This window comes from Staurois parvus, unplaced genomic scaffold, assembly GCF_062004578.1.
Source record: "Staurois parvus isolate SC_StPar_1 unplaced genomic scaffold, SC_StPar_1.0 ptg000030l, whole genome shotgun sequence".
NCBI lineage: Eukaryota > Metazoa > Chordata > Amphibia > Anura > Ranidae > Staurois > Staurois parvus.
The window spans coordinates 561,573-575,955 of NW_028317826.1; the positions used below are offsets into that span (position 1 = coordinate 561,573).

At 40.5% G+C, this 14,383-nt stretch overlaps 1 protein-coding gene across 3 annotated transcripts in view; it reads right to left on the bottom strand.

Annotated features, from left to right (window-relative positions):
• TRPS1 (transcriptional repressor GATA binding 1) overlaps positions 1 to 14,383 on the bottom strand; it is a 421,564-nt gene that overhangs the window by 234,848 nt on the left and 172,333 nt on the right. For 2 of the 3 annotated variants that reach the window (XM_089659035.1, XM_089659034.1), the window contains one exon: positions 10,321 to 11,435. In XM_089659035.1, coding sequence (XP_089515161.1) covers positions 10,321 to 11,435 — 1,115 coding nt within the window. The remainder of the gene's footprint in view (positions 1 to 10,320; positions 11,436 to 14,383) is intronic. The other variant, XM_089659036.1, reaches the window with a different exon arrangement.

Below are 14,383 nucleotides of genomic sequence, written 5' to 3' on the forward strand. Positions count from 1 at the left end.
CCTTCAGCCTACAACCACTTGAACTTCTTTAACTCCTTTGACCACACTTGACTGTGTTCCGGAGTATAGATTCCTCAGCTTACCTCCCTCAGCAGCTCATAGAGGCCACATCTGATGATTCACAGGTATTCAAGGCATTTTATCAGCAGCCACATGACAGGCCCTCTTCTGTCAAAACTGGCGTGCATGCCAGAGCCCAATAGCACACAATTTCCTTGGAAGACCCAGCTACTGCAGCCCCCTCCAGACTGCTACGAGAGTACTGCAGTTCCAGTGGGGTAGCACTTCGTCCTTGGGTCCCAGATCCCTCCAACTATTTGCCTGTGTTACTAGAGCCAACCTGGACTTCAGTGAAAGGGATGCTTTTTCTGAGGACAATCGCAATTAGCAGTTTTTGTTCTGAACTGTTTTACTGAAGTATTGATTCCCAACTACACACCATGGCTATAGAGACTATGCTATGAAACCATATGTTACCCCTACTGAACCACAGAGACACTGCAGTGAAGAGTCCCTATCTGTACAGGTCTCATTATTCTGTTGATTACACATGTTTTTTGCTACCCTGAACCTGTTTTGAATTTATGCTTCTAACTTTGCACCTCTTAATGCAAAGCAAACAGTAAGTTAATGTAAAGCCAGCCATAGATAGATCGATCCTCGGCCGATTCTGTGGGGACCAGCCAAGATTCAATCCATCTATGGGCAGGCTGGCTATAGCCGCTAGCAGTAATCATTGTATTCTGTTATCCGGGAAGGTCCCCTGCCAGCAGAATACAACAGTTCTGTGCGAGGCATTCCCCCATCAACACTGACTGTGTTGATGGGGAAAGTGAGGGATTTTCTTTCCTTCCACCTGCGGTGGAAATGAAAAAAATCAATTAATCTATTGCTTTACTATTCGTCTGATCTTTCAGACAATTATCTACTGCATATATATTATTTTTGGTAGAGTAGCCAAGGCTTAGAACCACTGTCAGGTTTGTATCCATGCTGCAGAGAATCCCTTCACTTCCTGTCCCAGTGACCACATAGGAAGTGATTTGAAACCTTCCCAGAGAAAAATTTACCCTTTCTCCACTAAGCCTAAAAAAAAAAAAAAAAAATTCTGGAGTTCCACTTCAAGACTTTGGCATTCCATAGAAGCTGTAAAGTAGAGGAAGCTGGGAGCTATAGTTTATGGGTGGACAGCAAGTGGTGGCTTTAAAGGCTTACCTTTGCCTTACAGATTTAGAAGCATGCTCGGAGGTTAGAACATTTGTGCTGGAGTAATTAAAGTCCAGATGTTAGACATATATCAAACAGAGTTACTGCTTACTTCAAGATTCTAAAATTTCTAGATTACCAGGAAATAATTTATGAATATGACACACTAGTCCTAGGAGATCGGTTTTGAATGTGTCAGAAGCCAGTTGGAACGATCCATTATTTTTTTCTTTTTTTGTGTGTTATTTACGGGGGGCCTCCTGTTTATAAAAGTAATACCCCTATTTATTCACTTCTACCTCCTTATTTATTTTATTCAATTTTCAGTTTATCAGAGCAAAATCAAATTGAATTCAACCAACATATAGACAAGTGGAAAACACTTTTCACTTGCTGTCAGCTCATAAAAGGTCTTGTTTTTTTCATTATTTTCAGTAGATCTACACTAGGTCAGTCATTAGCACTGCTCCTCCAATGTTACAGGAAAAGTGACACTGGTTTATATTTTGTGGAGTTTTTGACAGTCAAGTTCCCATGCTGCCTCTACTATTAAGTTCATTCATTCAATATTAATTGCAATAGTATATGTAAATCCCAAACTTGTTTTTTTAGCTTTGAATAGGGGATGGAAGAATTAAAATTAGTTGTCTGCGTCCTGTTACTAGAGTCCCCAAAACAAAGCAGGAAGTACAACAGGTGAGACAGTACTACAACCTCCACTGAAATCCAATGCCCGGGGAGCTGGGTACAGGCTTAAAGATTTCCTACAGCCTCCAATGCTGAATGAGACAAGGAAAAGCCAACACTCTGCAAAATCAGCATAAATGGATATCCTTTAATGGTAAATAGACATCCAACGCGATCATGGCTATCGTTAAGGTCTAATGGCTGAAACATATTGAATGTCTATTCGGCTGTATCCTACCATTCTGCATAAAAGGATATCAATGTATGCTGATTTACCAGAGTATCAACTTTTTCTTGTGTCTCACACAGCAAAAAGAAAGAGGAGATCTCTCTAAAGTCCTGGCACCCAAACTGCAGGCCTTCAGGACTTATTGTGAGACCCTTGAAGATAGTAGTCTGTGTTGATGATTACTCAAGCTAATAAAGAAAAATTTTCTTTAGACTTGTGTCTAGTTGGTAATGAAAGATTTGGAAGACTAGTCTATCACATAACTCACTCAACACATAGGTCGGATAGAATTTGTGGAACTCTTGATAAAGTTCAGAATTATATATATATATATATATATATATATATATATATATATATATATATATATATGAAGATAACTATGTAAAATATTGTTGAGATGCATCTTATGTAAGAATGTGAATTTGATAATGAAGACCAGTCATAAGACACATCTCTGAGAAAGAAAAAATAAACTAGATTTTTGAAATGCATTGGATGTTCTGAGTCACGACACTTGTTGAATCATGGACAAACAGATGTGGGAGTATTGTTAGCATTTCTGCCCGGCAGTACTAGGGTCGCTGGTTTGAATCCCAACCATGGCACCACCTGCCTGGAGTTTGCATGTTCTCCCTGTGCTTGCGTGGGTTTCCTCTGGGTACTCTGGTTTCCTCCCACACTCCAAAAGACATGCTGGTAGGTTAATTGGCTCCTGTCTAAATTGACCCTAGTATGTGTGTATGTATGAATGTGAGTTAGGGACCTTAGATTGTACGCCTTTTGAGGTTTAGGGACTGATGTGAATGTACAATATATATGTAAAACGCTGCGTAAATTGACGGCACTATATAAGTACCTGAAATAAATAATAATAATAATAAATTGTATTTTGGCCTATAAGTCCTCATGCACACGGGACATTTTGATAACGCTACTAATGTTAGCTGTGTAAAGTCATGCTAAAACATGAGTTTTTCAGCTTTTTTTTAGCATTTTAGCATTAGCGTTTAGCTGCGTTTTGCTGCGTTTAGCAGCGTTTTTCCAAGTTTGCGGTTTTTATTGGTCAAAAAAAATCCAGAAACACCGCTTTGCGGCATTTTACTGCGTTTTTCAGCGTTAAAGCATTTTTACAGCTAAAAACCTCCTCTAGAGACTCACTAGTCCTGGGTTTTTGTTCCAGCCAAACAACGTTGATTACAGTCTATGTGTGCTTGGACAGATATGATAACTTGCTGGGGGGGTTTACTAGCTCTAGAAAAAAAAAAACTTCAAAAGTCAAAAACAGCCGCTTTAAAAACGTCACGTGTGCATGAGGACTAATGGTTATGTAACTGTTGTATACACACAAACAGCCGTGACTACTTATTTTAAAATGATTTTATGTTATTTGTACTAGTAAAGATTGAAAAAGGTTTTCGTGTAACAATTTTCACTTTTTGCCTATTTTTTTTTTTCTGTGGTTACTATTAAAGTCCCACAATTGACGGTTGAGTCCTATGTGTATATTATGATGGAAACTGGTAAGATCACTGCTAGATTTATTAAAATTTGGAATTAAAAGGCTATCTAGTACAGGTTTGGGAAGAGAAGTGAACCTTTACATTTTACAATACTAAGCCTTTTTAGCTAAGTGGTGAACAGGGTGAAGTAAAGGTCTTGATATGTATTTTTTAACTTCATTTTGTATATTAGATTTCTTTCATGCCATAGATTACCTCATCTGTAAGTCAAAAGGTTTAAAGTGAATTTGTACTTAGCCAACGCAGAGCAAAGCAACACTTCACTCAAATGCAGACCTCCCCAGACACATATGCCTCCTTGGCTCTCCAACGTTTCTGGTAAACCAGGGAAGTAGAAGCAAAATTGTGCATAAGAAATGAGTTATAGCTCATACAAGGCTATAAACTCCCCATACAAAAGCCTTGATCGGCACAGGAATGTGACAAGCAACTAGTTACATGTTTCTCTATACCCAGGAGCAGGGGCGGACTGACAACTCATGGGGCCCCCGGGCAATAGGGGATCATGGGGCCCCTGTGTCCTTGCCCAAACTCAAAAAAGCCTATGAAAAAGGTACCAGGGGCATCTCATGGGGCCCCCTACTGACCCTGGGCCCTCGGGCAGTGCCCGAGTTTCCAAATGGTGAGTCCACCCCTGCCCAGGAGTACTGGGTATCTCCCTTGACTCCTAAAACTGAATGGAGCTCCATGGGGCACAAGGAGCTGATGAAAACCATGAGCAATTTTTACAAACTCCTATTTTTTCAGCATGCAACTTTCTTTATAAATAGCTTATCTAGAAGATTATTTTCACTGTGCTTCTCCCGTTACCCTTATGGCCACAGCTTTTACTCCTGAGCCTAACATCAGTTCATTTTTGTTGTTTCATATAGTCGCACCTTCCACTGGAAAATCTGCAGTCTTTGCAAGCAGCACATTAAAAAATTCACTCAGCAGGTATGCTTAACCTTAAAAAAGGTAGATCAGATAATGCTTCTGGCTCACAGGTTTCTCTCTTACAGATTTACTCCTAGGTGCCAGTCTCTCAGCTCTCTATAATCTCAGCATACTCGGAGATCTATCCTGTGCCACAAGAGGTATGATCGCTCAAACAGCCACAATGTTGAATAAAGAAACACTCTACGTGTGATTCTTTTGCATTAAAAACAAGTTCTTAAAAAAATAAATACAATAAGAAAAATCATGAGAAATGTAAGCAAAGACATGCCTAACAAGCTCTAATAGAACTCCAGGCATGTCGGGATTGCAGAGAGCTTAAAGAGTGGCACTTACGAGTAAACCTGCACCTGTGAACCAAAAACGGGGAGGCTGTTCCACAAGCATAATCAGATGTACATTTGTGTTGGTCAAGTACTTTCTTTACAAATAGGTGTAAAAAATAACCAGCAACATGCTGTGTTTTTACAACCTAACTCAACATAATGAAATACAAAGATTTTTTGAGGGGATCTTAACAACCAGGCCCCTTAATTGATGCTTAGGAATGAATATAAAGAAACACACAAATGTTTTACAAAAGAACTCCAGCCAAGAAAAACATAGCTGGTAAACTCAAACATCTGGTTACGTGCGCTTGGTAGTTTTTATTATTATTATTTTTCTTCTACTGAGCTCAAGAAGCATCTGTACCGAAGGGTAAAGTGGACCTTGAACTAAAAGGCAAGGTCTTACAGTATCAAGACCCCCCCCCCCTTTCAAACAGAATAAAAGCTGTTAAAAAACACTTGTGGAATAAAGCCAGAAAGGTTTACCTTACCCCTAGCTTCTGCTGGCACCTAGAGGTGGGTGTAATCACCAACCTTCCCATGCGATTCCGGTAACTCTGAATATCTCAAACCTTTGGTGAGAAGAAGCTCCTGCACTGCGCAGTAGCATCTTCCCAGGGTCTCACCTGAAGTATTGTGACATCTTCAGGTGAGACCCTGAAGATGTCACAATGTCATCTTCAGTTCAAAAGAGGAAGTAAGGTTCATATATTTTCTTAGTATTTTACAAATACCTGAATGGTGATTCTAGCAAAGGGAAAGAAACTATTCAGTTTCAGGAAGCTTAAGAAGACAAACAATCACTCAATGAATTTGGAGGAGAAGCAGTTCAACCTTAAACCGCCTAGGAGGTTCTTTACCATCAGAGCGGTAAGTATGTGGAAATCCCTTTGGTGGTGTCAGTGCAAAGTGTACATTGTTTAAAATACAATTTTCATATCCCTGTATATTTCAAATGCGCAAATGATGCAAATGTGATATTGCATATGGGAAATGATAGAGACATAAACGTATACACACCCATATAGGTTGAACTGTATGGACTGATGTCTTTATTCCAGTTTACCAACTATCTAACTATTTTATTTGACAGGTTAACTGCCACAATTTCAGATGGAAGCAAAAATGGTGGTGTTGGTTTAAATAGAAAATAATAACATGTTGCCTTTCATTGTAAGGCCAAATTGGATTGTAATCAGTAAACTGTGTGTAGTTTTCTGACACAACATTTTGGGGTGGATTTACTAAAGGCATATAAACTGTGCATGTTGGAACTGCAGTTGCACTCATTTGCCCCAGAGCTTAGTGAATGTGGTAAAGCTCTGCTGATTTTCATTATCCAATCATGTGCAATCAAAAATGCAGTTTTTTTTTAATTTTCCTTGCACCTGACTGGGTATTCTTTACAAAGTGAAGCTTCACCATGTTCAATAAGCTCTGAGGAAAATGAGTGCAAATGCAAAAGTGCACAATTTGATTTTAGTAAATTCACCCCATTATGTGATGGATATTTACATCCAAAGGGCCTACTAAAGTTTTTTCTTGTCAACAGCAATCTTTATGGTAAAAATAAAAAAATTCTAGTTCACTTAGTATAATTATTATCATTTTATTTGTGTGGAGTTCTCCTTAACTGTTCTTTTTGTCAATTTTGGTACGGTGTGCTTTCGTTGTCTATTTTTAGGCACTGAAAAATGTCCCTTACAAGAATAACAACTTGCATGTTCAAAATGAAACAGATTTATGTACAACAAAAAACGAAAAAATCAAAATGAAACTAACAGATTTATGTACAACAAAAAAAAAAAAAAATCCACGGTAGAGAAGAAAATTTTATACAAATATGGAAGATTGGGGAAGTAGTAAAATGAGCTGAATATTTACAGGTATGCAATAGAAGCATGAAATACGCAGCCTACAGCTAACCACATGTAAATGTGTTTTATTTATTGTGCAGACCACAATAGATTAGCTTCAGTAGATTGAACAAGCAGATAAAATAAGAATCTGCTTTTTTTTCCCAGAAAAGAACTTTCAAGTTAATTATTTAATTGCTTGATTAGAAGGCCAATCGTTCTAGGGTACAATTTTTTGTTTGCCCCTTTAGAAGCTGATGACAAAATTACACAAAGCTTTTTGTCATTCCCTCAACTTCCGAAAGGCAAAGTAAACAAACAAATATGGACTGTTTTATATACAGTGTATCTATCTATCTATATATATATATATATATATATATATATATATATATATATATACACACACACACACACACACACACACGCTTATAGAGGCCCTAAAGAGGCCTCAAAAGGTTTGCCTGTTTCTTCTATTTCTCCTCTGTTTCAACACTACAAACTAGTCCTACAACGGTGCCATCTCCTCCTCACTCCCCCTCTCTGTTGGGGTCCCCCAGGGCTCTGTCCTTGGACCCCTTCTCTTCTCCATCTACACCTCCTCCCTTGGCAAACTCATACACTCTTACGGCTTCAATTACCACCTCTATGCTGATGATACTCAAATCTACCTATCCACCCCTCACCTCACCCCCACATTCTCCGCCTGCATCACTCACCTCCTAAACGACATCTCTGACTGGATGTCGCTCCATTTCCTCAAACTCAACCTCTCCAAAACCGAGCTTCTCATCTTCCCCCCAGCCCGCGCCCCCCCCCCCCATCCTTTCCATTACTACCAACAACACCACCATCAATCCCGCCCAGCAAGCCAAGGTCCTTGGCGTCATTCTGGACTCAAACCTTTCCTTTCAACCTCATATCAAATCTCTCACAAACACATGCAGGCTCCACCTCCGGAACATCTCCAAGATACGCTCCTTCCTTACCCCAGACACCACTAAACTACTAGTACACTCCCTGATTATCTCACGCCTGGACTACTGCAACTCCCTCCTCACCGGCCTACCCCAGTGCAGGCTCTCCCCGCTTCAGACCATCCTGAACTCAGCGGCCAGACTCATCCACCTCACCAGCCGCTCCACCTCTGCCACTCCCCTCTGCCTCTCCCTCCACTGGCTCCCCATTGCCCAACGCATTAAATTCAAATTGCTCACCCTGACCTATAAGGCCATTCACAACACTGCCCCTAACTACCTCACCGACCTAATTCCCAGGTACCACCCTACCCGTACCCTTCGCTCTTCACAGGACCTCCTTCTATCTTGCTCCCTGGTCTCCTCCTCCCACGCACGACTGCAAGACTTCTCCAGGTCCTCCCCCATCCTCTGGAACTCACTACCCCAATCCATCAGACTGTCACCTTCCCTTCTCACCTTCAGGCGCTCCCTGAAAACCCACCTCTTCAGGGAAGCCTACCCCACCCTCACCTAACAGCCGCTGCCCTTCCCTCCTCCTACCACTCCATCCCCCACAGCCGTTTCCTCCTGTGCCTCTACCCCCTCCCTCCTAGATTGTAAGCTCGAAAGAGTAGGGCCCTCTTACCCCTTGTGTACTGTTTGATGTTACTGTTCTGTTTCATGTATTGTCCCCCCCTCTATTGTACAGCGCTGAGCAAACCCTTTGGCGCTATATAAACTCGATAAATAAATAAATAAATAGTACATTCTCTTCAGCATTCAGCACTTCCAATCAGCTACATCAGTCCTGTAGTGACTTTGATGGTCAGAGGAAGGAACCTACACACATGCATCCTACACCCCTGGAAGTATCGAATGCTAGAGAGGCTTTTCGAATTTGCAGTGCTGGATCAAAGGAAAGGAGAGTTAATATGATGTCTCTACTGCAAGTGATTACTGAATTTAAAACTTTTGCAAATAATTCTGCTAATGGCCAACTCCAGCTAAAACTTTTTTTTTAGTATATGATCCTTTTTTTGGCGTTTGTGTCCTTAACGGGAAAACTGCCCATCACTGTCAGGACAGAAGCAAAGGAAAATCCCTTGCTTCAAAGTCCCATTATTACACTTTTCACACATATATTTGGAATAGGAGTCCTCAGTACAAAAATCTATTTAAGAGAAAATTAAATGCAAAAATAAAAAAAATAGAAATGTAAACGTGATTTTATATATATATATATATATATATATACATACACCGGCTACTTTATTAGGCACACCTGTTCAATTGCTTGGTAAAACAAATTGCTAAGCAGCCAATCACATGGCAGTAACTCAATGTATTTAGGCATCTGGACGTAGTAAAGACGCCTTGCTGGAGTTCAAACCGAGGATCAGAATGGGGAAGAAAAGGGATTTAAGTGACTTTGAACATGGCATAGTTGTTGGTGCCAGTCAAGCTGGTTTGAGTATTTCAAAAACTGCTGATCTACTGGGATTATCACACACAACCATATCTAGGGTTTACAGAGAATGATCCAAAAAAGTGAAAATGTCCAGTGAGCTGCAGTTGTGTGGACGAAAATGCCTTGTTGATGTCAGAGGTCAGAGGAGAATGGGCAAACTGGTTGCTGCAACATTCAGCTGGAATGGTCAGAATTTGGCGTAAACAACATGAAAGCATGGATCCATCCTGTCTAGTATCAATGGTTCAGGCTGGGGGTGTAATTCGTAGCACTAGCAAGGTGTACCTAATAAAGTGGCCAGTGAGCGTGTGTGTATGTATTTTTTTTAAAGGAAAATTCCTCCAGTGAGGACAAAAATAAACATATTTTTAGTAGAAGGGTGAAGGGTTTGAATTTCTTAGAATGTTTTCTTTGCATGGACATCATAATGACAGGAAATGAAGGAAAGTCTCCCCAGTGGCACTTCCTCACACATGGAAAACTAAAACAAAAACAAACTGGTTGGAGCTATGCTGTAAGAGTGGATTAATGAATACTGTTGTACATGGGGTTTATTAGGACGCTTAGAAGGAGCCCCAAAGAAAAGGAAAATGGTCTGTTCTATTTACTTTTATAAAACACAACAGGACTTGACAGATCAAGCACTTTGAGGCTTATGTACTAAAACTGGAGAATGCAAAATCTGGTGCAACTTGGCTTAGAATAGTTTCCAGGTTCTTTTGCCAAAGCTTAGTTGAACAAGCTGAAGTTAGAAGCTGATTGGCTACCATGCACAGCGGCACCAGATTTCAAGTGCACCAGTTTTAGTAAAACCCCCTTTGGATCCAAAAGAAAAGAGAGATCTACTTTTGAACCTAGAAAATGACCATGACTTTGATAGTCAATTTGGTGACTGAAGTTAGAATATTTTCTAACAAATTTTCCATCTGCTTGAACTGAAATGATATTGGGCATATTGGCAATACCTACCTGCATCTTTGGAAAGGCCATTTCATAATACTGGCAGCACAGTGATTATTATGTCATGCATGACCAAACAAACCATAATCAAGAACTGCACATTAGCGGTTTTTTTTTTCCACAAAGGTGATCTTACTTGTAACTGTCAAGAAATATTCTGGGCATACCTGTAGTGTCGGGAAAGGTCTTCTTCTCCCAGGCTGCTAAAGTCACATTTGGTACATGAGTGTTCCTTGCTTTCTTTGACCGTCAGCTGTCCATCAATGGCTTGCTGGTGATTCGGTTCCTGCTTGACTTCAGAAGCCTGGCCTTCATGGGCATTCTCATAGTGAAGCAGGAGCACATCTACATCAGGAGAGGAGAATGGGCATTGATCACACTGGTGTTTAACTCGTGGGCTACCTGTCACCCCAGCAGACAAGTGCAATAGCAAGAGAGCACAGTGAGAACAATTACTTTTTTTGCAAGCAAAAGGGTAAGAAATCTCTCCATGATGCTTTTCAGGGCTGCAGAGGCCTCTGGGGCAAAACGGGCAATGTTTAATAGTACACTTGTGAATATTGTGGTGCTGTTGGTAATGGCGTAGGAGAGGCCCAACCAAGATCACCTCAGGGCTATGGCTTTTAGAGTACCTAAAGTCACAGAACTGACAATTGTAGCTGGTGACTATTAAATCCTCAGCTGGTTTAATTGAGAGGTCTTTCTTTTTGGCCAATCCTTTCTCTACTTTTGCCAAGAGCGGTTCATCGGAATTTTTGGCAATATCATTTTGATTAATGACTGATCTCCTGAAGATCTTGTCATTGGAATCCGAATTAGGGCTCTCTGGTACCCCTCCCCCATGCTGTTGACTGTGATGGTCTAAAAGTTTGGCATTGCTGGAGGATTCACAGCTGAAACTACAGAACTTGCACCAGTAGTAGTTGGTGTCATCGTTCCCATTCTGCCTGGAAGAATCTACAGGCTTTATTGGCACTGAATATCCAACTGGCATATCATCTGCTGCTTTAACAGTGATTTTGTCTTGCCACTTTCCCATATCTCCAGGCTCACAAGAACGTGGGATGGGACTGGATTTATTGGCAGTTTTCTCAGATGGTTTACCAGAATCAGAGGACACTTTCATTTTGTTAGGGTGCGTCTTTAGAAAGTGCTGCTCCAGCTCGGTTGAAGAGTTGCCCATGTACGTGAAGTTGCAGAATTTGCAGCGGAAGTACTTTGTGTTTCCTTGGCAATCTGGTGTTTTACGCCCGATGCCGATGAAAGTACCACCGAAGGTAACCTGTGAAAGAAGAAAAAATATTACTGAGTACATAGAACCAATTAACTTTTCACATTGACTCTCAGGTAGCTAATAACTGGCTTGGTAAAAAAAATGTTAGTTGTGGTCTGAAAACATAGTCAAAGGACATTCTCCCGCTGATTACTGCTCACCCATTCACTTGAAGGAGTTGTCCGCTTTTCTCAAGGACGTGGAAACTCCTTGTACCTGTTTTTCTCTAAAACTGGAAACCCCATTTAAAGCATATCCAAAGCCAAAATGTTTTTTGTGTTTAGGATAGAATAGTAAAGAGTCAAAACCTCTGTTGTTACCACTTTTTTTGTTGTTCTTAGTTTACCATTGGCATGTTTTCTCTTCACTTCTCTGCCATCTTAGACAGTTGCCACTGGAACAAGGGTTCCCTTTGGAAGGTTTCCCCTCTGTCTTGGTGACAACTCAAATTTTTGGATTTTCCTTCACTTTCAGACTCTGCGACAATGGTCACCAGGATAGAGTGAATCTTCTTACCAGGGACACAGTTCCTGGTGACACAGTTCCTCACCGCTTTATCAAAGCCTAACAACGTTTAGTTTTTGCATACACTTTAATAGAAAATTTAATGTATGTAATGCTTTTTTTTAAAACAACACGGAAAAAAGCCAGATCTACCATTGTTTAATATACTGTTTGGTATTTAAATTAAGTTATAAGAATAGAATTAAATATTAGGTACCAGATAGTTGTTATATGGTTCTTTAGAACACAACTGTCAGCCCTGTTTGAATTAACTTTCTCCATTCAACGACAGCAGGTGTTTTAAAACCATAAAGTTATTCCCATTGGTTAAAAACTGTTAACTTCACACAGAAGTAGGTAAAGGTATGCATTTTTAAGTTGACAATGCGATTGGGGTTTTCTAAGAATAAGACGATAAGCTCCGGCGTTCCATCCACTGCTCTGCAGGAGAAATATCAACAAAATAGGTCTTTTTTTTTTTTTAAAGTGACATGAAAACTTTACTACCGCTTTTAACTCCAACTCCTATAAGGTTAAAGTCCGCTTTGCAACTTTTATAATAAAGTTTATCTGTAGGTAAAATGAATATCTCCTAAACGTGCACCGTTTATGAGATATTCCAATGAATAGTAGCTGGTGACATCACCGGCGCATGCGCCTGACGCTCTCAATGGATGGCATACTTGAGTGCTGTGCCACGATTGTGGCTTCGAGCACATGCGAAGGAGTGACATCACTACGGCTCGGCCATTTAAACGTCCGTAGCCACAAACCCAGAAGAAAGACTGGGTGAGGAAGGAAGCCCTGATTATTTTTTGTAGAGCTTCAGAAAAAATGAAAAGGTGAGCTGACACTGAACGCCATTCTGACCCCCCTCCCCTCCCAGATCCTTGCTGTACTTACCTCTGTATTTGCTGAGGAATTGAAATCTCCATTCTTCTTCCATCTCATAAACAGTGGATGGAGAGGAGAGAGAACAGCAGGAATTTCCAGTCCCCAGACTGCTACACCGTCTACATGGGCAAGGAAAAGTCACCAACCACGGAGGTAAGTACAGTGGGTACTGGGCTGAGGGGGGTGGGGGGTGTGTATGGTGTTAGTTCACCTTTTCATTTTTTCTGAAAAGGTGTACACTTTTGTACACGCAAAATGTATTTTAAATGCAGCAAACTTAAGTGCTTAAGTTCATTTTAAAATTAGTGTAACCTAAACCCCTCAGCCATACTCTGGACTGGAAGTGGCAGCAGAATAACCAATAAGGTGTGCTGCAGTGTTCATGTGCTGACAGGACAAGATGATGACCTCATCAGTGTTCTGCTAATCCTTCAATTTGCAATCACCGGCTGGAGGTGGGGAGGTGACCCATCAGTACTGCCTTAAGTGGTAATAAACCCATATTGCAGCTTACCAACTCTTAGATGCCATGGCTACATTAGTTTTCTTTGTTAGACTTTCTTTCCTTTATTTTCACCTGGTGATCCAGCCAGTAAGTATTGTTTTTCAACAGAACAAGCTGTCCTGTAAATGTAGCAGTTACAGGGATGAGACAAACCATTTAATACTGATAGGGGTAATTACAATGATCAGCTTTTATTTATGTAAAACCTTTATCCCAAAAGGAAAAACATGTTGCTGTAACTGCTTATAAAGTGTTAACTGGAGTTTGGCTTCAATTTGTTAGTGTGTCCAAATCTGCTTGCACATCTAACAATCCCCCCCCCCCCCTCAGACTAACAATGCTGCTGTCCAGGGGTTTCTGTTGCTTCTTCATCCAGAGTGGGGGCCCTCTAATACAAGAGGTGTGTTACTGGCCAGATAACCAGGGGAAGCAAAGGGGGAAATGCCTTATAAAAGAAAACAAATGCAGCCACCACATATAAGGATAGGTAAGTTGCAATAAATTACATTTTTGGGTTTGGGTTTAATACCTCTTCAACTACAGCAGAGAAATATCAGGTCAGCAACCTTGTTGTGTTGTCTGGTAGAGCTCTGTAAATCCCAGGAATGGATAGGTAAAGTCCAAGACAGTCCTTATATATGCTTTTAAACTGTGTATCATTTTGCTTTCCAAGATGTTTGAAATGAATCAACATAAACATAGTGGTAAGGCAGAAAAAAATGCTTTAGGATATAAATCTATTTCCACAAGTAGCACACACAGAGTGTGATACATTTGTAAGGCAAATTATTTTTAATTCACTATTTTTTTATTTAATTTTTGTTGTTGATTTTTGTTTGTGGATAAAGCAACCCCCTTAGGCAAAATTGAATTGCCCAAAAAGAATACCCTGCAAAAGAATAGAGGTAATATGTATCTCTCCCGCTGTCTGTTCCACTGAACTCTGCATTAGTGAAGAGAAACCACCAACAAAGATCCTGCAATGTGCAAAACTTATGGGAGTGTAGGGGATTGCGGGAGGAACCACAGAACATAGCTGGGGACTAGGAGATCA